Source organism: Amphibalanus amphitrite, unplaced genomic scaffold, assembly GCF_019059575.1.
Source record: "Amphibalanus amphitrite isolate SeventyFive unplaced genomic scaffold, NRLGWU_Aamphi_draft 000232F_arrow, whole genome shotgun sequence".
Taxonomy (NCBI): domain Eukaryota; kingdom Metazoa; phylum Arthropoda; class Thecostraca; order Balanomorpha; family Balanidae; genus Amphibalanus; species Amphibalanus amphitrite.
Window position 1 is genome coordinate 423,859 of NW_024881727.1, and position 25,023 is coordinate 448,881.

General features: G+C 50.3%; 1 protein-coding gene across 3 annotated transcripts in view; it reads right to left on the minus strand.

The window, feature by feature from the left end:
- Positions 1–1,275: 1,275 nt before the first annotated feature.
- Positions 1,276–25,023, minus strand: part of LOC122385818 (patj homolog) — a 42,882-nt gene continuing 19,134 nt past the window's right edge. For 2 of the 3 annotated variants that reach the window (XM_043374392.1, XM_043374391.1), the window contains exons 7-25: positions 16,914–17,020; positions 15,410–15,552; positions 14,798–14,932; positions 13,496–13,570; positions 13,119–13,208; positions 12,776–12,862; positions 11,940–12,044; positions 10,726–10,941; positions 10,060–10,299; positions 9,622–9,720; positions 9,138–9,302; positions 8,590–8,763; positions 7,918–8,082; positions 7,286–7,528; positions 6,709–6,945; positions 4,553–4,654; positions 3,374–3,596; positions 2,330–3,135; positions 1,276–1,679 (exon numbers count right to left, since the gene is read on the minus strand). In XM_043374392.1, the coding sequence (XP_043230327.1) occupies positions 1,647–1,679; positions 2,330–3,135; positions 3,374–3,596; positions 4,553–4,654; positions 6,709–6,945; positions 7,286–7,528; positions 7,918–8,082; positions 8,590–8,763; positions 9,138–9,302; positions 9,622–9,720; positions 10,060–10,299; positions 10,726–10,941; positions 11,940–12,044; positions 12,776–12,862; positions 13,119–13,208; positions 13,496–13,570; positions 14,798–14,932; positions 15,410–15,552; positions 16,914–17,020 (3,445 nt within the window). In that variant the 3' untranslated portion in view covers positions 1,276–1,646. Of the gene's footprint in view, positions 1,680–2,329; positions 3,136–3,373; positions 3,597–4,552; positions 4,655–6,708; positions 6,946–7,285; positions 7,529–7,917; positions 8,083–8,589; positions 8,764–9,137; positions 9,303–9,621; positions 9,721–10,059; positions 10,300–10,725; positions 10,942–11,939; positions 12,045–12,775; positions 12,863–13,118; positions 13,209–13,495; positions 13,571–14,797; positions 14,933–15,409; positions 15,553–16,913; positions 17,021–23,767; positions 23,872–25,023 lie in introns of those variants that run through there. The other variant, XM_043374393.1, reaches the window with a different exon arrangement.

A 25,023-nucleotide genomic window follows, 5' to 3' on the forward strand; every position in this document is an offset into this window, starting at 1 on the left:
ATCAACCTTGACTACCTTGGAGCCTTTTTCGCCCTTGGGTAACTGTGAGGTCATGTGACGTTATCAAACAAAGGTCACCAAAGGTGTTTTGCTGATAACTCCTAACAGGCACGAGATACAGCCGCGCGGATGGTCTCATTGTGTTCAGCTCGTCAAGGCGCATCGAATGGTATACATGATGACCTGAGGTCATCCTTTCACCTTAACCTTTCGAGGTCAACATATGTATTTCGATGAGGATCGACGAGAGGATCACGATTCACGATCGTGCTATTCGTTTGTTCCTTGCTTGGCTACTTCGAAAGTTGTTCGAGAAAAACTCTTCATGTATAGCGCAGCTATTTTGACTTTCTTACCTCTGTGACGTCATCTTTGACCTGACCTGAATATGACCTCAGTAAGCTTGTAGACCTTGTCCGTGTGCACCCCATGCCGCTTACCGCTTGTCGCTATCTTCGTTCGTTCTCGAGATCTCAGGGGGGGGGGGGGAATATCCTCCCCCGTCGGTTCTAAGTTGGCGCGGACCTCCGTCGGTGCGCGGGTTAACAGTCTCACTTTCCGCAGAACGTGCTATGGACAGGCAAGTAACCTGGTTTTTATCAGCCTGCCCAGTGCCCGTCCTGCTGTTTGTTTGTTTGTTTGTTTTGTTGGGTTAGGCCCTTTCGGTCCAATGGGACCATTTCAGAGCCGGGAGGATGATAGGATATAGGGGGAGACATTGGTCTGGGCAGGCACCCTAGTGAGTCACCGGGGCTGAGCCCGTCCAGAGGACAGGCCACCCAGCCCCAAGGTACAGTCCACAGCAGAAGTAATGTGGGGTTTCAGTCATGGGTATGTTCTGCTTCTGAAGCTTAGGAACGATTAGCCAGACTACAATGAAACTTTGAATGTAGCTTATATGTATCGTCACCCTTGCAGCTGCAACTTTAGCTATTGACATCTTCTTTTCGATCACTCCGCATTAAACAATCGCCAGTCAAAGCCAACCGTTGAGATTGGTAAAACCCTACATTACTTTAGCGGTGGGCTGTACTTACTGCACCCGGCTACGGGGTGCGCTCCCTCGGGAGCAGCGGGGCCGCTCCAAGGGAGCAGCCCGCATGAGATAAAGTTGCCTGTCCAGCCCGGAGGGGGGTTGTGGCGTGGAGAAGGATTTCGGTATCCTGAGGATAGAAGCACGGAACGGTGCCGTCTTGCTCATGTGCTCGCGCTTACGATTTCTTTCACAAAGGAGCTAAAACACTAGAGGCACCAGTCACAACTGTCGGTATCGTATAATTTCTAGCAAATTTATTGCACAAAGTTTTCATCAGCATAACAATGACTTCAGCACTCCTATATATCTGGTCATAGTTGAGTACACTTCGCGTTATCAGACTGCTCAAAGGAGAGAGCATGCCCCACTGTCCATCACTAGTCTCACTGCCATCTGTCGGGCAAATCCTGAAACACAGTTTGTACAATTGTCCACTGCAGCGCCGTTCCGGAGGACGCAGCCGCTGGGTCAAGTGTCTGGATAACTGCTCTGAATGGCCTTTAGTAGACTCGGCAGGTATTTGTATACCTTCGACAGAGGCCTCTTGATTGGTCGTGTTATTTCACCTGTCTGGTCCCGTGACGACTGACAGGCCGGAACGATGAAGCCCTCACTGAGCCAATGGCAACGATGAGACAGGAACCTGAAAATAGTTCCCAGCAGTGAGAGGGCAAGCGGTTGGAGTCACAAAACACAGCCACCCAAGCGCATAGATAAAGCGATGATAGCGTTTATACTGAGCCTGTGAATCAAGAGGGAACTGATGTTGATTCAGCATCTTTTCTCATATAATTACGCTTTTCGATCGTATAGGCTGCACAGTGCACATCTTGCACGCGAAGGAAACTACAACCACATTATTTACCCTAAACCAAACTTGTAGGGGATTATCAGTGTGAATGTCTTCTTCGTATTTCATAGACACTAGATATCTGGAGGCCAAGTAGTTAAAGGAGTAGTCAATCGATATCAATTTCGGCTTTGTTTTATTTTGTTTTGATGGGTTAGGCCCTTTCGGTCCATTGAGACCATTTCAGAGACGGGAGGATGATAGGAATTAGGGGGAGACATTGGTCAGGGCGGGCACCCTAGAGTACCCGGGACTGAGCCCATCCAGTGGACAGGCCACCCATTTCCCAAACACTCACCGCACCCGGCTACGGGCCTGCTCCTAGGGAAGATCGCACGGGATAAAGTTGCCCGTCCAGCCCAGAACAGGCCGGTTGAGGCGTGGAGGAGAAGGATGTGAATATCCTGAGGATAGAGAGGACGGTTGTTGTATTTCAAACTCACCTCTTTAATCTCAGACTCGGGCAGACTCTGTTGTCCATCTGGAGGATCTCGGGGGACGCTGCTGTGGGGTTGCTGCTGTTCTGTTTGACCACTGCCTGGTCCTGTGTCATCACCGGTGGACTGAGGCGCCATCTCCACATGTTTATCACTTTCTTCCGTAACTTCTCCACAGTTTTCATGCACTTCCACCTCACCTAACAAGTCTCCCGTGGTATTCATGCAATCACTGCTTTCATTTAGTCGTGATGAGCCGTCCACGGCATTGGCCACGTTCGAGTTCCTATCACTGTCATCATATGTCACCGATGTCACCCCATCTTGAGCCGGCACTTGGTTCTGTTCTCTCGTCGAGGACACATTTGAGCTAGTGATGTCCGAGGAATGTCGTGAAGAGGACCCAGAGGCTGAATACGACGAGGAATATGAAGAAGTTGAGGACGACCTGTCGGAGGACAGACGCTGCTGCTGTCGCTCCAAAAGCTGACGCTCTACTTCCTCTCGCGATGTCGCACAAGTCGCGTCCATCGTCACACCTGAAGGCATCCTGCCCGTCACGAAGGTTTGTGTGGCGGTAGACTCAGTGGTCGGCGCAGACGGACGCGCCTCGGGCTTCGTATGTCGGACTCGCTCATCGTCGGGTTCGGCTGGAGACGTGGAAGGGCACTCCGTCTTCTCCGAAGAGTTCTCTCCGGGGATCCGGGGAGATTCCGGAACCGGCGCCGGCGCCTCAGGCAGGTGAATCTCCAGGGTCTCACCAGACTCCAGACTTCCTCCATAGTCGATGCTCTCCGCAGAAACCGCCTCATCTGTCGAACACAGTCAGCAGTTAATCATAGCTAATAATGGCTCCTTGAGCCTAGCATGGTTTTCATCACAGGATTAGAGTTATAAATGAATCAACAATATATTGATAGCCATACTACTTTCTGAGTGAAAATAAGTAACCATTGCGGTGTGACATCTTCACACGCATAGAAAATCGCGTTTAGCGTCCGTAGCTGGGCCGGAAATCGTATCATGTCCACCACTCAACAAGCTACTCACCTTTCATCTCTACTGGTTCAACTGGACTCGACACCGTCTCGTCCAGCGTTGTTTCCTCCTGTTGCCGGTTGGCGGCGCCACTGTAGCGTCTCCCACGAAAGCCAGCCGACGCCCCACCCTTCTTGGACCGTCGCCGAGAGGGCGGAGGCGATGGGGAGGTAGCCAGGGAGGTGTTGGAGTGGAGCAGACGCTCCCGGCACCCCAGAGGCAGCTGCGAGTCGAGCTGGTGGAGTAAAACAGGACTCGTCAGCAGGGTTGTGCTCGACTCAAAAAAATGTGCCGACTCAACTCATCATTCAACTTCAAAAAGCCCTGACTCAACTCTGACTCAAACAAGGAACTGATTTTTTCCCTTGACTCGACTCATGACTCAAGCGGCTCGATGAAAATATGAGTCGTCTCAAACTTGACTCAAATCTTTTGTTGAGTCAAGTGAGTTGACTCAAAATTGACTTAAGTTGTTGAGCGGGGGAGGTGAAAAAATCTGGCAGCAAAGCCAGGACTAAGAATATATATATATATATATATATATATATATATATATATATATATATATATATATATATATATATATATATATATATATATATATATATATATATATACTGTTTCTGGAAAGTTGAGTCAGCTGACTCGTGTTTTTAAATGTTTGACTCAACTCAATGTCAAAAGCTATTTTGCTGACTCAACTCTGACTCAACTCAACGCCTTAATATTTTTGTCCGACTCAACTCTGACTCAACTCAACAGCTCAACATTTTATCCGACTCGACTCAAATCTGACTAATTTGAGTCAGAGTTGAGTCAAATTTCTGACTCGACTCATGAGTCAAGCACAACCCTGCTCGTCAGAACCCGACGTAATTTCGGTCGTGGAGGTTCACAGGCCGCCAGAGGAGAGACCTTTTTCGGAATCTGTGACACGTTAATTGTGGTTCGATTATGCGTCTGAGTAGCAGTGGTCAGAAGCTTTATTTTTAAGGCATTCGAGCACAATGGGCTTCTTTGGCGATATTTCCAGAGAAAGCGATTATGCGTCTGAGTAGCAGTGGTCAGAAGCTTTATTTTTAAGGCATTCGAGCACAATGGGCTTCTTTGGCGATATTTCCAGAGAAAGATGCTAGAAACACTGCAAGCTATCCCGATACTGCAGTGGTGACTTTGGAAACCACTAGTTACCTGAGTGTCCGCCAGGTGTCTGTGCTGAGATCCGTCGCTATCGGAAGATTCCTCCTCCTCAGACTCCTCTTCAGATTCGGACTCTTCGCTAGACGTCAGGCCCTAACGAAACGGCATGACTGTTATGAAAGGTCCCAATTGGGGGACTAGTTCTGTTAGTTGAATCGAGAAGAGGACAAGGTATCCATGGGTTTCGGCATGTGGCAAAGAAGCGGCGCGGATACCAGAGATGGGATCCACTGACCACTTGTAAATGTTCGTTTTGTGGGTCATGTTTTTTAGCATTACGTATAGGCCTTTGTAGAGAAGCCACCACATACCTTACTTCGGGGAAATGTGTTAGAAAACTATGCTGAGGTTCGGTGTTGTGTGTCTTCGAAACAAACTGAACATCCAGCGACTCATCTAGACAACATCGATATGGCATGCTACTTCACCTTCGTTCTGCCTGTCCTAACGGTCCATGGCGGTCAAACAGGGCGATGTATGTAGCTTTCAGCGGTCGAAATACGTGTGATTAGCGGCTTTAGGATTCAACGCATTACGCAACACAGCTTTGTCTCTGACCTTGCAATTCATTAAGATTTAAAATGTCTAAACTTCCCTAAATAGTTTCACGAGTGTACTCGTATGTGTGCTTGTGAAGTGAATAAGTAAAGTTAATATGGCCTAAATATGAAGCCAAGCGTCATCTAATGTCCGTTTAAATATATTACCTGCATCTGCGGTGTGCCTGCTCCGGTGACCGAGTCTCATCTCTCCATCTTCACTCGTTCCTTCCCTCCTCCTTCTATGAGCCATGCACCGATCACAGACAACACCGAACAACGCCGCCCACAAACGCACATCCGCGATACTTGGTGTATATTGACACAACTCCTCAGGGACAGACCAACAGACGAACGTGCGACATCTCTCCGTTTCGTCAACACGTTCCACATGCTCTCCATCAGCTTCAACGGCAGCGGCACCGGCAGCAGGGGCCGCAGGCACGGCGGCACGCGGCAGCGGAGCGAGGCGACGCCAGGAGCTCAGCTACACTATACAGCAATATACGCAGTCACCTATACACAACACGCGGGCCGGCAGAGCGCTGCAGTAGCAACACTAGCGGTCGTACGCGGCGCTGAGTTGCATTATGCTCGGAACGCACTTGATGGCTAGTCCGGCAGGCCAAAGGGTCGCGGACTTGAATGATGCAAACGAGAAACATGCATCGCAAGATGCCAGGCACGCATTCAATGGGAATGACGAGCGAGCATGCGTCGTGCGGGGCTGATAGAATCTCAGTCAGATGACAACATGCCGGGCTAATGACTGAAGCGGGGCAGCAAGCAGCATGCCACTAACATGCGGTCAGTTTGACGTGAAGTGATCATATGAATTAGCATAGAATATACTCTGGTTTATCGAATATCCAACCAGAGATGAGTGGTGGTACTGGTTATTGCGGAAGTGCCGGGGAAAGATCAGTGGTTAGAAGTGGCGACGGTGGTAGGGGTAGGGGCGTGAAGTAAAAGTGAACCCCTCTCCCATCTCTCCAGACACCTCGGCTCAGAAAACGAGCCCCGTGGCATCATATGAAGCTACTATTGGTCCCTGGTGTATCATAAACACGCAATGAGCGTGGTAAAGGAGAATGAGAGTGCATCAATCAGACAGGAAATTGGAACACACCCCCACGGAAGGTTAAATTAGTGACCGCCATCTCATGGCCCACCCGGACGCCTCAACAGAGGTACGAAGCTGTAAGGTTAGTCACACACACCTGAGCGGGTTAGTAATGGCAGCAAACACTCTCCACACGTCAGATAATTCTGACCAATCAAACACTGCGCCGATAGAATATCTAAATTACAACCATGGTTTGAGGGAACGCACGAGTGTCCTCTGAAGACGACATAGAGTCTCTGAACAGGGCTGTTAAAAATACCTCACTACTGATCCGTCTAGGCACTCGGTTGGTTTTTCTTGAGCGGCAGCATCCACATGACTAGTCTCCAGAGGCGTCGCCGATAATAAAGCACAGCTGCGTCCAGCCAGGCCTACCCACGTTCTCCGTCACTCTCTCCTCCCGCTCCCACCCTCTGCCCGTCCTGTCAGAAGCTCTCCGCCTTGAACACGTGTCTGCCGAGCTCGCCGCTGCCGGCACTGACCTGGCTGCCTCCGCTGTCGGCCGCTAGCGGCAGCGGCTTGGCCACGGCCAGCCGCACGGGGCCGGCCGGCGCGCCCTTGAGCGCCTGCACGGCCTCGTCCAGCGAGGCGTTCTCCAGGTGGACGGCGTTGACGGCCATCAGCCGGTCGCCGGGGATGAGGCGGCCGTCGAGCTGCGCCGCGCCGCCCGGAACCAGCGAGCGGATCACAATCACCGTGTCGTTCGGGTTCATCGGGTCCTGTGGGGGAGAGCAGGGAAGAAATGAGAGGTGATGAAGGTTTAGTGCGTCTCGGGTACAACGCTGCGAATAGAAGTGGCTTTCGAAAGAAGAGAACGAACAGAACACGGTTAGATTCTGAAAGAACATCTCCTACCGCGTCTATGCTTCTTTTCCTTTCTTCCATCCCTCTTTCCATTTCCTCACTCACTCACTCACTCACTCACTCACTCACTCACTCACTCACTCACTCACTCACTCACTCACTCACTCACTCACTCACTCACTCACTCACTCACTCACTCACTCACTCACTCACTCACTCACTCACTCACTCACTCACTCACTCACTCCAACGCACCTGATAATCCAGAATGGAGAAGCCCAGTCCCCTCTCCCCCTTCTCCAGGGTCACAATGGTCGGCTCGGCGGCCCACATGGCCAGTCCAGAGAGCGGCTCCAGGCTGCGCGACCTCAGACGCGACTGGCTCGTGTCAGTGACGGAGACCGAGGCGCCGCTGGAGGTCAGGGAGCTGTCCGATTTGGCCTTGAGCAAACGGTCGGAGGAGTAGCCGCCCGATTCAGGTACTCCGCCCAGACGGCCCTGTGGGTGAAACGAGGGTGGGTCAGTTGAGACAGGGAAGCAGAAGCTAGAGACGAAGCAAATATGTAGCACAGTGTTGTTTCTGTGAATGGGCTTATTTTCCGACTTCCCAAGCCCAAAACCACGCAAATGCCAATAAAAATCTGTCACGCAGCGCCATTTTAACATCTTTTGCTATTATGAACACCAGTCGAAAGCCGGACATAATAACCAGGTTATGCAGCATCCGTGGAACTGAGAAAAATAATCCCTTTCAGTAAAGGACAGTTCTCTCAAGCATGAATCCGCCGCCATTAAAAACCAGGTTACAAGAAACCCTTCTAAATGCCTCAGCAAGCCACCTCCAACCACGCCAGCTTCCACCCATCCACAACCTGCGATGAGCTCACCAGTATGGGGTCACTGCCGGCCATGTGTTCCAGGTGTGAGCTGAGGATATCCATGCCAGGCGGCCGCCAGGCCCTGGCGCAGACCAGCCGCACGTCTGTGGGCAGTTCCTTCAGTACGGATACCACCTCCATGTGGTTCAGACTGACCAGCGGACGGCCGTTCACCTGAGGGAGGGGGGGGGGACGTTACAGCTCCTTCAGTACGGACACCACCTCCATGTGGTTCAGACCGACCAGCGGACGGACGTTCACCTGCGGAGGGCGAGGCATCAGGCAGGGGTGATTAGGTGTGGTTGGGTGGGAGCTAGGGTGGTAAGGGTGATATGAAGTCGGTGGAATGCAACAGCGTTGTATAAAGGGTAAAATTTATATGTCAACCAACACAGCCACCAGGTCACCAGCTTTAAGTTTTCTTGCTGAGGAACCGTATTTGGTAAAACCCTACGAGTGACTGTATGCGACACCAGACAGCAATTCGCTACTTGCTTGACCGTGCTCCTTTGTGAAACATCTCAATATCGTGCGATTCAAGAACTAACCCAATCATGCTTATCATATCACTGATCTTCTCTTCTCCGTAATGAACTCCAGTCACACACCCCACAGTTCACACAACTCCACCTTACATTCCCACTACCCGAGCCTTCCGCCTGCCACTTCCCCTCTACCCACCTCGAGCAGCTCGTCTCCGCTCTGCAGTCGTCCGTTGAGCCCCACCGGCCCGTCGGCCAGTATGGAGCGGATGTAGTGCCTGGGCCGCACCTCTCTGCCGTCCTCGACATCGACGGTGCCCTCCAGACTGACCCCGAGACCGCCGCCCGGGTGGAACTTGCTGATCTGGGCCACCTGGGGATGGAGGAGGGGGGTGGTGTCAGGGTCAGGAGATTGCAAGACACGTGAGATATAGCTAGGGAAAAACAGAGCGGTATGCGAGAACAGCTTGAGGGCTATAAGAATAAGATTGATGTCAATGAGGTATTTGTAAATACGAACATCGCTCCTAAATTGAACATGTGATTTGCTGAAACGAATGAACAGGCTAGGGCAGAGGTCTATGGCTAGGGGAAAGTAAAAAACAAAACAAAAAATATGTAAAACACATCCACTCAAGACTCCAAGCCACAACCATCAAATAATGGTCAGCTCTCAAAGGTGACAATCACCCGCCCAAAAAACTTCTAAGTCCCTATGCCCCTGCCCATTTCATCCAACTCACTCACCACAATATCGTAGCCGTCACCGAGCAGCCCGATCCACTGTTTCTGGATAACCTCCTCGATTTCGGGCGGCACGGGGCCGCGGTAGTCGTCGGCCGGGAGCGTGTTGTAGTCCGTCTCCAGGGTGGGCGACACACCGCTGGCGGCACTCGTCTCGGCGTCTATCCACTGTGGAGAGGAAAGGGGAGGGTAGCGTGAGGCCTTTATGATGTACAGTAACTCATTGGGTGTTCCACGAAGTCAGGGCATGGCAATTATACGGCAACGGGATGTGCTTGATTGCCAAAACCATGAGCTTACATTATTTGGAATTGGAGCAATCAAAAACTAAACAATGTCCGAATTACATGCTACATAATTTTATTGCCCAGGGTAAGATACAATTCCCGACAACAAAATCAATTCGCATGCTATCTAGGGCCAAAAGAGGAAAAGCGAGAGAGCGCTAGCTGGAGCTTCAGTGACGGAATCAGCTACTTTCACCCACCTGCATATTGGCAGAGTCCCATCGGTCGTGTTCAGGCGAGATGTGGCTGGTCGGTACGTGCGAGGTCGGCAGCGACGGACCCTCCGGGGACCACGACGGCTGAGGGTACGGGACAGCAGGTCAGAACAAAGAGGACTACATCGGAGGGGATCAGTCAAGGCATGCCGGCAGTGCAAGTAGGCAGACAGACGGACACAGCCAACAAAAACATACAAAGGGATAGACTGTCCGACGAACAAATAAAACATAATCACCCCGCACAATACCTAGCATATTACGCTCTGAGCAAATACAAGCAACCAATAAAAACACGCCCAATCGGAACCGCTTCTCCTTTGCCAGGCATTTTACAAATCGCATCCTCCCTTACCCTATCCCCGAAAAAAGTCCATCTATCCCCATCCCACGTCCGCATCTAAACCTCACAGTTTCACTGACCTGTCTGCCGTGCAGTGAGGGCCGGGCGGGCGGCTCGGGCGGCGCCGCCCCCGCCGCCGCCGTCGCCGCCGCCGGCCCGCCCGGTGAGGCCATCTCAGTCCGAGCGATAGCCTGCTTGAGCTGGTCGTACTTGGGTCCAGAGACATACCTGGCCAGTTTCAGACGCACGACCTGACCCGTGTTTTTGAGGAGCTCAACGGCCTCGTGGTTGGAATAGCCCTGTAGTGGAGTGCCGTCCACCTGGGGAGAGCACAGAGAGGTAGAGAGAGGGAGCGTGGTTAGAGACGGTGGTAGTAGCGTGACTCAAGTAGATGTTTTATGATTTGGTGCCTGCTGTCACTACAGCCACTTATAAAATACAATAGCCCGTCATTCACTTCATCACATAAAAGTTCATTGCCTCCAAAAGCTCTTATATAGACACCTCCAAAAGACCACATGTGCGAAACAAGGTAGCGAAACAAGGTGATCATAATGGAAATCAACACGCAAAGTTAGCACTCAGCTTGATCACTTATCTACAAAACATTTGCTTTTGATTTCTATGAAAATGTGAAAATCTTAACATAACAATTGCAATGCCTGTAGCATCCCAGCTCATGGATGATAAAATCTCAGCACACTCAGCTAGCATCACTCATACCCAAAGTCACCCTTCCCACTCACCTCAATGATCTGATCATTGATGGCGATCTTCCCACTGAGATCCGCCGCGCTGCCGGGGTTCACCGACTTGATGAAGATGCCGCTCAGCTCCTCCCGTTCGCAGACGTACCCGGCGATGGTGACGCCGAGCCCGGCGGCGTCCTTAATCAGCTCGACCTCGGCGGTCTCCGTGTCGGGGAGCAGGTGGAGAGACGACGGCGGCGACGGGCCCAGCGGCTGGAGGGAGAGAGGGGGAGGATTAGAGTGAGGAGGCGACGGCTCAGCAGCAGGGAGAGAGAGGGGAAGGGGTTAGGGCGGCGGACACGACGGACCCCGTTGGTGGGGTGGGTGGGGGTGGGGGGGGGGGGAGATGGAGATATAAGACAAAAGAATAGCAAGAGCGATAGGTAATCGTGGACTTCGTGATACTCCTTTTTGATCAGTGTTTGGTGGATTAGTTAGTGGGAGTCCGTGTAATGTGAATGTCACCAACTCTGGTCGACTTCTTTAAAAAAAAAAAAATTGCAACAGCTTTGCAGGCAGGCTCATCCTCCACTCTACCCTATTCCGCAAAATTTAAAACATGCTGATCCTGAGCTGACTTGTAGGCCCCCATACCTTCCCGTGTGCATCTAAATTTACGCACAACGCACACCGTATCAGCAGTATCTGGCTCTTCCCTCGCTATCCCTGGAGACACCACCTCCTATCACCGTCCTCCCGGTCAGGTTATTAGTCCAGCGCGGGGACGGGCAGGGGAGGGATATCGCAACACCGGCAGCTGTACAAGCACACAGATACTGCCCTCCCTGCCCTCGCCCCAACAGCTGGCGCTTCACACTGTTGCCAGGCGCTCTTGAATGGACTCTTTAAGGGGCGACGAATATATGACTCCTTATCTGCTGATAAGCGAGGACGGCTTGAATACTATATTTTGTAGTCGATTTATCTACCCCGTTTAGCTAAGACGCAATCTAAATTCAAGTCCCACAGCTCATGTTCCATCACGCCTTTTCACAAGGCTGCAACGTGCCTCTAAGTCTTCATTCTCTATCTCCTGCACTTACCGATCCTATGTATTAAACTCAGAATCCGTCTTACACTCCTCCGGCTCCCTCCCAACACTCTTCCATCGTTCAGCACCAACTACTCTGATAGCGTAGTGACTTTCTTTTTTGGTGTTTAAGATCGTAATGTCCAAGATCTCACCGTGTAGTGTGCGCCCAGCGTCTTACCTGGTTGAGCGAGCCGACTCCGTTGTACTCTGGCATCATCATTCCGTTGACGATGTCGTTGTGCTCCGCCGACAGATCGTGAGTGTACGGCTCGGGAAACCCGTTCTGTGGAGCGGCGCGGGGAAATGTCATGCTATAATAGTAAATATCGTTGTTTTCCACCACTGTAGAATTAATATTCCACGGTGAGTGCAAAACTGCAATGATGCTAGAATTGGATGAGCTACAGGAGACAAAAGAACTGGTAAGCAAGAAGCAGTAATTGCATTCCAGCAATGCGCATAAAGTGACATTGAAACTCATCGTCATTTCAAAAGTCATCATTGAATAGTTATAAAACTTACACGTCAGAATCAAAGAGAATAAGGGACCAAACAGAAGACACCTTTCTTTTAAAACATTGCCTGATCCGAGGTAAAACGGCTATCATCACATGCAAAGCACGTCGCGGATACATTGGCCGGTAATGCAGCGAGCGAGCACATGTCTGGCTCAATCTCGCTCGCGAGATCCCCGGCGCACTAGCAAATAACAAGACCGACGTTGTCACCGGCCGGTTCGATGTGAAGTCGGCAGGTGAAGAGGTTTGGGAAGGGAGGACGATTGGCACGGCAAGGGCAGATGTTATTTATGGCGAGTACTCATAGAGCACCTTGTATCGCAGTTTTTAGCAGTGAAACCGATGAAGCAGCAAGCAGAAAACAGCTGCACATTTGAATTGGCACTGCTAGATTCGCTTTTGTTCTGAGCACCTCGGGAGGGTAAGAACCAAAAGCCTAGTGATAATGAGTTATGAATTCACCAACGCACACCTATCATAAAAAATAACCGTTTACCTGCATGATCTGCAGCTGATGGTCCAGCTGTTCAGGATCCGCCAGCAGACGAGTCGACACGATCTGCGCCCGAGTGATCATCGAATTCTGTCGGAGAGATGGCCGATTAGCTATATATAATCCACATTTTGACATGATTCGGCTCTGTTTTATTTATTACTTTATTGCACAATTGACGGTGGAAGATTCTGAAAGTTTACAATAAAACCAATTGATGTGAGTTAGAGATATAAAAATGATGAAAAACAAGAAAAATAAACAACTGACAGAAAAAGTCAACTTCCCAGCACCAACAAAATCTCGTCTGAAGAGACGTATACCCGCATTTTTCGTAACTACTCACCGCCATCTGGAACTCTGGACTGCTGGTTTCCATAGGCCGGGCCACGATCAGCCGCACCTGGGTACCGGCTGTCCGCAGCACCTGCGCCACCTAACGGCACAAAAACATACTGTTAGTAGTCCGGCCCTAGGATGGAAACAGGACAGGAGTCTTAACTTCCTGTGTCGACACAGAAAAAATGTAACGTTGATGCAAACTGGACTGTGGACATTGAAGGCAGCACGGTGTATCTCCGCAGCATTAAATATAATTTCTTAAATGTCCACGAACACACAACATTCCAAAGGGGGAACGAGGCGAGCCAGGAAACAAACTAGTCACAGAGAGTGACCTATTCTATTTTCACATAGAGATATATCCAGCCGGACTGAGCGTACCTGTACGGACTCCATTCCCCGCAGGTTGTGCTCGCCAATCTGTAGAATATGATCACCGCTCTGTAGGCGACCATCCTGCGCACAGAAAGAGGCACGAGCTAGTCATCAGTGGAAACAAGACGGCCATCCTATGCACAGGAACGAACGCGAGTCAATCATTTATGTACAAAGTCGGACTACAATTAACAGCACAGGCTCTCCAGCACATAACAAAATAGTTATTTCATTTTAAAATATAATAAATTACCGAAAGACTAAATTTCAAATCATATTTACCCTTGTCTGGTTTAAGAGCCCAGTAGGAAAACATTACAGGCCGCCCCACACTGGACCTCGCATGCGGGTTGCGAGTTTTTGGGTTTTCGGGTTTCTTAAAAATCAGATCATACAATCTAAGCTGAATGGCCCATTCTACCATCTAACAAGCGAGTCTGCATGTTTTTAGCTTGCGAGCGACCTTGCATCGCATTCCAAAAGTTGATTTTGAGTCAACTTTCGATTTTCCTCGCTGCGAGGTCTGCGAGTTCTGCGAGGTTTGCGGGGTTTTCGTTGGAGTCGAATTTTTGTTATTTGCGCTGGTATTGCGACTATATGTAAGTTTCTGAAGGTGTACCGGCTTCACTGCATTCATGAAATTACCGTAAGTGAGCGGTCTAATCACTCTATTAATTAGTAGCATGCCCGCAAACTCAAAACCCGCAAACTCGCAACCCGCATGCGAGTTCCAGTGTGGGGCAGCCTTAAAGTGGAGGACAAACACCAATGCCGCGTTGAGCCACGGCTCGACTTGTCCAGCAATCTAACACTGACATCAGAGCGCAAACAGTGGGCTCAGCGGACTACGGACCGAAGCACTGAACGGGAAAATCATCAAATACGGTAAAGATTCCCAGCTATTACTGAAACTAACGAAAGTGTAACCAGGCCAAGGATAGGGTGATTGGGCCGCAGTTGACCGATCATCCGTATAACAGCCTCACGCACAGGAGACTGAACTGAATGGAACTTCGCAGCACTCAACGGGACCGCTTTCAATCTCGCTATTACCTAGGCTAACAACCTAAGCACACCTACCTAATGGCTCAACAACAAGCTTTTGCACACTAATTAGTCCTATTAGTAGTCCTCAGCAATTTTAGTGCATAACACAACTCTTCGCATAACTTTATTAAGAGCCGCCTTATATTCTCCTCTGCTCAAAATGAGTCGACAACATAAACTCCCCATCTACTACTCACACACACCCCTATCTTCAACACAGATATATCTCCTGATCCACGACCTTCCACACTCAGTTCTCACCCGATCGGCCACGCCACCGGGCAGGATGGTCTTGACCACCACGCCCGTCGACCTGCCGCCGATGATGCCGAAGCCCAGGCCGGTGCCGTCGTTGACCAGGTCAATGACCTCCACCTGGGCCCACTCTGTGTTCAGCTGTTGACACAGGGGGAGGGGTTAGTGAGTGGGGCTGGGGGTACCGACAGGCTAGGGTTGCGCGACACACTGACCTAGGCTATTGATAACAAGTCGTCAGATACCATGACAATGAAAGCGGAGAAGAATATCCGAATACTAGGAAACTATCTCCAGCTGCCGTGACATAGAATGTAAGATAATTAAAAAAAAAAAACAGGGAACGCCAAGTTACTAAAGGTGACTGACAAAAGAAAGATGATATAACCTGCAGATGTGTTTCGAAATGGAAAACAACAAAGGGCTTCACACAGTTCACAAGATGCATTCTTTACCAACACACAATTAGAGACGTAGCACAGAGCATACAATATCACACAAGTCACCAGACTCCATTGCAACTTAATACAACCCGTGGTAATGTAGCATAAATTTCTTCAATCAGATAGCCCGGACGAGCCGAAACTCGGCCCCCACCCCAACCCCATCATCACGTACCACCATGTCTTGCTGCGACTGCGGCTGCGGCGGCGGCTGAGGTTGCTGCTGCGTCTCCGCCTTTAGGCTGGAGAGGAGCTCTGAGGGCAGGGTGGCCTCGGCAGTCGGCTGGGGCGACCGGGCCACCACCAGGTTCACCAGACCTGTCAGAGAGAGCGGGAGAGAGTGAGAGAGGGTAGTGTAGCCTCAGCGGTCCGTTGGGGTGACCGGGCCACCACAAGACCTGTCAAACGGAGGGAGGACAGTGAGCGACGAGGTAGAAAGGGAAACACGGGAGGGAGAAAGGAGGCACAGAGAAACAGAGAGATAAAAGGAGGGAGAAGGACGAAAAAGAAATACATACAGAAAAATGGAGACAAGAGACGAAAGAGAGGGGGGAGGCTTTGTGAGCCAGTCCCCAGACACTGGCAGTACGGAAGATGCTCATCTCTCTCGTCATATGTTCCAGGACAGTTATATGGCCGAGCGAACCAGTCGCGGAGGAGTGGTACGCGCAGGACATTCCTAAGATGGGATTCCCAGAAACCTGCACACATTTCATTTACAATGGTTGATTTCGAAGTGGAAAAGCACTAGAGAGACGCATATTTCATGGCACGTACATTTACTACAAGATACAACTGACAGGAGTAATTTACGTCTATCGAGAAATCACAGAGAACACGCGGCTCCGTGCCATTCAAATGTCACACACAAAATCTATACCACCTGACTTCACACGGCATTTCCATATTCCCAACACCTCCACCCATACACTCCACTATCCTCCTGAAACATTTCTGTCACGTGACGGCCGTCCAGGCCGGTCAAACGCAGCCCCGGGGTTCGATCCGCAAAGGTCGCATGTTGAACGCCGCGTCGCCCGGTGTGGGCCTGATTGGCTGGTGGGGCGAACACTATCTTTTATGGCACCGGGATCGATCACCGAGCAAGATGCGCACGAAAGTTACCGCAAAACGAACGTAAAACTCAGCGAAATGTGACAGATTACTGGTTAGTGTGCCTGGTGATTTTTTCTTTCCGACCAATCAGAGACAGAGGCCATATTTGGCGTCCGTGATGGGTACCTATTATCAGCTGAGCGACACGCAACGCTGGCCAGATGGTGCATTAATCAAACAAGGGATAAGTCAAAGCGCGTAAGACCGAATGAAGTCCTGCTATTGAACAAACGCATAAAAAGCAAGGGCTGCTTTATTTTAAACACCAAGGTATGAATCCTGAAAGTATGTCCAAACAAAATCTATAAATAACTTTTGGGTTTAATGCCTGTGAAGCTTGCACCTCTTCGCAAAACACTAACCTCTGGCCTTCTGCAGTATGCTGATGGTCTGCCGCCGGGTGGGACACGTTGGCCCCGTCCTCTCTCCTCTCCTCTCTCCCTCTCCTCTCTCTCTCTCTCTCTCTCTCTCTCTCTCTCTCTCTCTCTCTCTCTCTCTCTCTCTCTCTCTCTCTCTCTCTCTCTCTCTCTCTCCCCCTCTCTCTATCTCTCTACAGTACTAACCTCTGGCCTTCTGGAGGATGCTGATGGCCTGCGGATGGGACACGTTGGCGTCCAGAGGCTGACCGTCAATGGCCAGAATCTGGTCTCCCTCCTGAAGACGGCCGTCTCTGTAACAAGGAGAGAGCAAAATGGTCAGAGACGAGAGAGATGAGCTTCTGGGTCACCCGACCAGCCCTGAAATATTGAGGCGTGCTGACTTCTGAGATGGTCCCTGAGACTGTTACAGAGGGCGGGTCTCCTGAATTATTTAACCGAACCTTGAATACTGAAATAATGTTGCCGTGCAAAGGCAAAAACCATTATGTCGGGTCAGAGGCCATTACCTCAGGTCAGAGGTCACCCGAACATAATGGGTTTTGCCTTTATACGGCAGAATGGTTACAGTCGGGGAGGGTAGAGACAAATATAGAATTTGAAGGGAGCATGGAGATTGTCTTGATACAAAGCGTCGTGAGCGGATCAGCGATACATCAAAACAACAATAACAACTGGCGAACACACAAGATAAACAGTGAACACACATCTACACATTTCGGTCTTCATGAACAAGATAACCGCTCATAAAGACACTTTTAGGTGCCAATGGCTCAAAAGACCACAACCATGAAAATAAACACATCCTAACATCCACATCAGCCTCGGTTTGGCAGAACCCCTTCTATAAACTGTTAACATGAGTCGCACGTGAATAGCTCCGGCAGCATATTACAGTCTATCGACTTCTGCGGCTCTCTTCCTCGAACCTCTGGCCGTCACCGTCACCGTCCATCTCGCCAGCTGTGCTGACCGGACTGGTGAGTGGTTTCAGGGAAGGGTCGGCCCGGCGGCCCGCCCAGGGAGGGATTACATTTGACGTGGCCGGACGGCGTCGCAGTTGGGCGGTGGGTCATGACACAGTTGGGAGTCGGGGAGAAGCCAAAATCGACAAAGCGGGAGAGAGTCAGCAGTTTTCCAGCCCGGTTCAGCTGGTGGAACGTTCAGTACCGTGGTAAATGACTAGAAAGAGGAGCTCCTTCCTTCCAGACGCTGCTCTAAGCAAATAAATATGAAAATTTGCACAGGTGAGCGGGGTTATTACGATTAGCGGGGTTATAGCAAATGCTTGGATACAGAATGAAAGGAAAACAGCCATTAGACGTTAAACAAGCAGAGCGTACATCATATCTGCATTCTGCATTAACATCGGTTGTGTGCATAGCCCAAAAGCCGCTGTAACGCGTGCATTGGCCTAGAAAAGCGGAGGAATAACAAACCCTAAGTTTCGCAGGCACGCAATGGAGCGAAGTACGCAAGGTACGATAAATGACAGACATTTGCCGCGCCATTGGTATTAGGTTAGACCGCAAAGCTCCTCACGCATACGTCCTGGGGGTCTTCTCGACCTATGCCTCGGCCCTCGTGCCTTGCCTCTTGCAATGTCGACTAAGACATGACGGCGAGTTGGGAGGCTTTTAACTTTAACGACCTTGTCTGGAGTCTCTGATGAGTTGCTCAAGGCATTGCCAAACTATTGTCGGGTTCACGTAGTTACTGGCTGACAATGAGTTCAATGGCCTGAACTTCCGGAAATCCAAGGCAGTTATGCGGCAGTAGGCAGTATTATTCGCATCTGAATGGTAATCGCCGTCCGAATATGCACATCAATTATCGGCCTACAGCGCCACAAACAATCCCGAGAAGAGGCGAAGGCGCCATGAAATGCTCGTTTGCGGTCCACTTAAATAGCAAGTACGTTGTAAAAGCGTAACTATGGGCGGTACTTGGAGATTTTCTGGTGGATTTAAGCATATCCCTAAATTTAGGTTTAAACTTTCTGAGAAGCAGTCGAATCAATATAATCTTTCACTTTGTGGGTGTAAACAGAAGTTGTAACCGACGTCTTTGAAACACAGACATCAATTATTTGAAAATCACGATATAGCAAAACGTTTATCTTGTCTAACAACATCACATAACCTTACGTAAATCAGAGACATAAGGCTACATATCTCGGCAATTCACAATATGTTCGAAGAAACCTGGTGTTGGAGTTGTTCATTTTAATTGCACTCATTCCTTCTTGTGGGGCACTTTACTTTATTCAAGTTTCATTTGGCCCTCGGTGGTTTTCGCCAATAGCCAGTCACAGCTGTTGGCAACTTCTGCGGCGTCTGGCAATTCGTTTGAGTTCCACAATCATTGTGTTGGGCGCTGCCTTATTTTCGCAGGTGGTTTCTCGCATCAAAGAATGTCAGCAATCACCGTTTGAGCGAGAAGAAATATTTTGTTTGGCGCCTTGCGAGTTTAGCGTTCGATGCCAGTGCAGTGTTGGCGCTGCTACATTTATGTCGTTCTGAAAAATCCCTTGGTTAGTTTATACTTGGCCCCATGCTAGTAGCGAGGCCACTATAAATATTTGACATCGTTTAAAGGTGCCAATTTTCGGAGTGTTTGTTAGCCATGACATCACTGTGTAACGCTGCCCAGACTGTTGCATTTGTCCTATCACAATTGATAATCATTTGTCGCGAACAAGTGGTATATGATGACATAAATAGAATCATTTGAATGCAGGTGTGAGCAATGCAAATAAAGAAAACGTGGAAGAAGATAGGTATTTCCGAGTGTTTATCTTACAAAATAATATCCTGCAACTAAAATATAATGGGCCAATTGCAAAGGTACCATGAACATTTACTGAAAATCAGAAACAGATTTGTTTAAGATGAATATGGTCGTATTTTTCATACAGATATGGTCATATTTTCATACCGCTATTTATCATATATCAAGATTTCGTCTTTGATAATAAAAACTAAACGTTATAAGCCATCTGTCAGAGGCGTCAGCGGCATCCGTGCTAAGTCAAATGGGTTAACGAGAAAAATGAAACTCCAGCTAGGCCATCAAAAGCGCTTCAGATATCACATTTAGCCTGCACTTACAAAGCAGTAAAAAGCTCTCATAAATACCTCCAAAAGCACCAAAGACAAGATCGTAGCGTAGAGCAGTCGCCTGCGGCGTGATTAAGTGTTCGATCGCCGCATGAAATGTGGGGTGTCCGGCCCCAGACACTCGGGCTAATACAATAATTATATTTGCAGGTAATTAGTCACGCAGAACATCAGGACATGCCAATGGGGCTTTATTCCTGGAACTCATTATGGAATCCCCAGAATAGACCTGGGCCGCACTTCAATAGCGACCCGCTCACCGGTGGTTCTGACGGTCTAAATTTGCCAATAAACCCGGACACCGGGAGCATTAGGCACTGCAGTGCCAACATAGGCTGGCCACAACGTATTCCACCCATGGCAACAGGACGACCCGACAGTCCAGCGGCCGAGCCTGGCACTGCAGCCGTGGCGGTTAGCTCCATTCGGCCACAAACGGGAATCGATGGGTCAACAATGCCCCCGCCGGTCGCAGATGGTTTACGGAGTCGATTCAGGCCCAGAAAGGGTTCGAAGGCGCTGCTGGAACGAAGCACAGTGATGACCCAGCAAGAAATACCAGGTGTGTGCCGCTGAGGGGCCGGTTGGACGGCTAATATCCCATCTCCATTCAGCCCGGCAAAGACGGGTTTAGGCCACATTCGAGTCAAAATCTCGAGCACAACCAAGAGAACAGACAATGCTTTTGCGGATGGTTCAAATTTCAAGTAGACTTTTTCACACATGAAAGTAATCAAACGTTTGTAAAGACAAATACGCTGAAGCAGTCCGACAACCTTCCAAGTATTTAAATAGTTAATTAAAGTCATGAACTTGGAAACTGACAAATATCTGCCTATCTTCGCCTATACCTATTATTATACTAGCCAACACAAATCACGACTCAAGTCAAAGTTGAATAAAACAGCCTGTTGCTATATTTTATGTCTATGACATTCTTTATAAATCAGTCATTATTAGTTTCAAGAAGATACAGAGTTCTTAGTGAGCAGCTTGTCAGCCTTCTCCGTTGCGTTGTCAGCCTTCTCCGTTGCGTTGTCAGCCTTTCTCCGTTGCGCCGCGCACTGGCCAAGTCCTGAGCATTGCGGTACAGTATGGATTCAGGCGTCACACTGCTACTGCCATCTGGTGGCAGGGATTGAAAGCTACGTGTAACACGTCTATACCGAGCACAACGGAGCGTCGCGTTAGGGGTTTGAAGGCGTTTGCTAGGCTATTTATCCCGTAAAATGAAAGCAAAAAGGTTGTGCCGTTGTAGAAAACATAAAACGTTCCAGTTTCTGCTGACGAGCATAGCTTGCAGCGAGTAGGCTGTCAGAGGCAGTACGTCATTAGTCCAGAAATAAGGTCATGGCGGCAATGTCCCTGTGAGGCCAGATACAAGTATCAAGGACGATAGGCAGAGTAAACTGTGGGTCTAATTGCGGTGATTCTAATAATCATTAAGCGCCACCTGACTTGACTTGCATGGGTCGGCGTGGCCGCAAGGTCAGCGCGGTCGCCAGCATCAACGCTTCAGACCTACGTCGCAGCTTAGCAACGAGGATCCAGGACCAATTAATATGCTGCAAGCACTGGAAATGAAACACATCCGACACAAAAATTTGTAGAATTCCTCAGCCTTTTGACCCACACGCAGTCCGCCACAATTTTTCGCCAATCTTCAAACAAAAATCAAAACTTTCGACTAAATCAATACTGCAAGTTCAAAAATCAGCCCTGAGTTTCAGTAACCTCACTCCTTAAATCGTCTGTCATTTTCAACCATCTGGAGACTCCATCAGCGCGGCTAGTCTTCCCGAAAGCCGAGACCACTCGTCTGCCGGTCGCTCATCAGGTTCGACCCTTCGGCAGCCGACAGACGGCCTTCTCCCACGCTCAATTGTTTTCTCACGCGAATCCCCACATCAGCTTGGTTACAGTGGCTGACGCGTGGCGACAGAAAGGTCTGGTGGTCGGGCCAGTGGACAGATGTCGTCCAGAGGTGAGATCGACAGGTCGACTAGTGATGTGGACAGCCAACAGTGTTGTATCGACAGACCTAAAGAACATCCACACAGCGTGCAGCAGTGATGGTAGCCACTTATTCCTTGGCTACTACCAGTTGTTGTTATAACAAACGATAAAGTGACCGCTACAGTCAGCATTGGTATGCAGCTTGTAGCATACCAAGACGCAAACCGGCAAGCATAAATAATATTGATGAGGATTATGTAACAAGACCATATAACACAGAACACGAATAGCCTCAAACTGACGAAGAAATAGGATCTTCTTGCGCTCGACGGAACACCTCTCACAGCAGCCGACCTGGGGTGAGGTCACCAGGCAACCCCGTTTCACAGTGACACACCGATGGCCTTCAGGTCGACAGTGTTTATCGAGAGGGTGGGGCGGCCGACGCAGTCCCCAGTCGGCGTCCAAAGGTAAACGAACAGAGACACCCCTCCCCCTCTCCCCGGGGGAGGGAGAGGGAGGGGCGGCGAAATGTCAGCACCATTCCCCTCCCAACGATCCACATCCAGTCTCCAGCTGGAGTCGTTCTGTTCATGCAGTACCACTGTGCGAGTCTGTCCCAGATTGCATTCCCACGGAAATCGCTACAGGGATCGTCAGCATATCCACAAAGGCATTCCGCGCAGCAGCAATGACGCAGAACCATGCCGGAACCTGACAGGCTATGTGTTTCGCTGCGGGGGAGTCTTGTCTCGGCATTTATCAGGCAGGTCCACCCGGGGGCGGAGCAACTCCGCCGGGATTCTATGGTAATTTGATGACATTCTGGCCTGGGATTACCGTGACTCGGGATGAATGTGGTCGGTTATTAGGCTAGTTATTGCCTGAGCCCTAGGCAATACCATGCTCTCAGCCCACTGAGACTAGGGTTTGATTGTTTGGCTTGATGCCAAATACCAATGATTCATAATGAGGATGCCAAGTTCTGAACTAAGCCACCTCACCTGAGTTCACTTCACCCGACTCACATATAAACCACAGTCAGCGTAAACTGGGGCTAAAAATATGAAATTCTCACGGGAGCCAAAACCTCGCTAGCGTAGCTCCTCTCTCGCCGACCGAAGGCGTGCCAAGGTTCGGCCGGAGGACTGGGAATGACTCGGGGTGCAGTCGAGGTCTGTGTCAGGTGACACACTATCAGCAGGCAGCTGGGTCAGGTGACAGATTATCTGACTGCGACTGTGTCACCTGACAGCGGTGGTGTCACGATTGCGTCACCGTCATACGCAGCTGCAGCCATCGAAGACCACTTTCCACGACTTTCTTTCATCGTTCGTCAGCTGCATCGCTCTTGTTTTCCGCTTCAGGTAATCACCAAACCTCAATTATTGGTTTAGACGTCCAGGCGCCTCAGCCACCGTTTCCCGATTCCAAAGTTTTAGTTATCCCATCGTGCAGTCATGGTCTCTGTGTTTCACGCTGGACCAACGTCTGCCCAGTCTCCTCACTGTCTCCACCCCTGTCTCCCATCTCCCCTTCATGGTTTTATCCCCGTCTCCGTAACCATTTCCTTCCCTCGGTTGTCTCCCCTCACCAGTACATCCCTGCCTCCAGGGCTCTCCCCACCCCACATTTGTCTCCTCACCCCACCCCCATCCCCTCCCCAATACCCTCGGGGATACGGCCCAGTATTGGCTGAAGCTCGATAGCTATGGTGGCGTTGCAAATATAACATGCACCTCGGGCCAGAGAGACGTACTCTAGGGAATAGGGACAGACATTCCGCTCTAGCTATGACAAATAGGAATGCATGTCTGTATCGGCTAAAGCGATGGCTGTAGTGACATGATAACATCCAGCCCAGAGCACAGAGATGTCCTCTCGGAAATACAGAAATATCCTCTGTAACAAACATTGGATGTCGATCGCACTCACAAAGTCCCCAGCACCGAATAAGCCACTCACCGTGCTAAGTTACGATGACAGGTGGGCTCAGATGAGCAACTGCAGTCGCAAGTCGTCACAAATACCACTGCCGCCACAAGGGGCCGTGGCAGGTCACGAAATACCGCCGCCAAAGGTCACGGCTGGTCACCAAAGGTCAGTGCCGCGGCCGGTCAGCGACAGGGCTCCCTGGGCGGAAGCGCCGCTGAGTGGTTTCTGGTCACGTCAGCACTGATGGGTCGTGTTTCGAGCCGACTCCGACCCATCGAACGGCAATGACAAAACTTGCCAACATTGGAAGTCGCGGATAAAGTCACAGCGCTTAGCCACAGAAGAAAATCGAAGAAGTCTGATGAAGAAAACTTCACATGCCTTAACAAATGTGTAGATACGACACCAAAATATCCCTTTTCAATTCACCAATCACTAGCTCAGTCACTTCACAACACCAATAACCGCCAGCGCCATCGTCGGCGCCTTCACCAGCCTCTCCGCAAGGCCTCCCAGCGCCCCACACACCAGCACCGAACAGCCAGCGGCAGCCACCACGCTCGGTGCCCCGCCGCGCCTGCCACCGACCACGCTCGCTGAGGCCGATCGACCGGCCGTCGGCCAGACTCCGCCGCCGCGCCGAGCCCCCGCCCGCCGCCCGCCCGCCCGACCGGCGCCCGCCCCCCAGGTGCTGCCGTGAGCCCGTGGCGGCCGGCACTGACTGCGTCGGAGCCGACGCCGACGGAGCGGCCCCGTCGGCCGCGCCGGGTCGTCGCTGGCGACGGCGATGGGGCGGCGCGTGGGGACGACGGCAGTGGACAGTTGTCGGTGACGTGAGCGACGAGCACAAAGGACGTACAGATATGCCGAGGCCGAGGGGACGGGGCCGTGATTATGAAGGATGAGTGTGTGTCGTCCGCTCATAGTGACAGATCAATTGTGCGTTCGGAAGATGCGGAATGGTAATGTGGTACATCAGATGCATCAAATAAGTTTTTTTCGTAGTCTTCTCTGAGCACTGCGCCTTCAAAATATTCGAGAAAAACTCGCAATGATGCCCGCGAGTGTGTTTGCTAGTGGACAAGAAGTTGTACCAAACAAACCCAGCCATGATCGGACTGTCGTCGATGACAATAGAAATAAAAACACATAGACTCAGAGGTAAAGCAAAGCTGAGCCATTCGTAAGTGCTCCTAGGTTGTCATGAGAGAACGAATATGATGACTAGTCTCTACCGAAGTAAATAACCAATCTGCATTGTGTCATGAAGAGTGCCCTAAAATAAA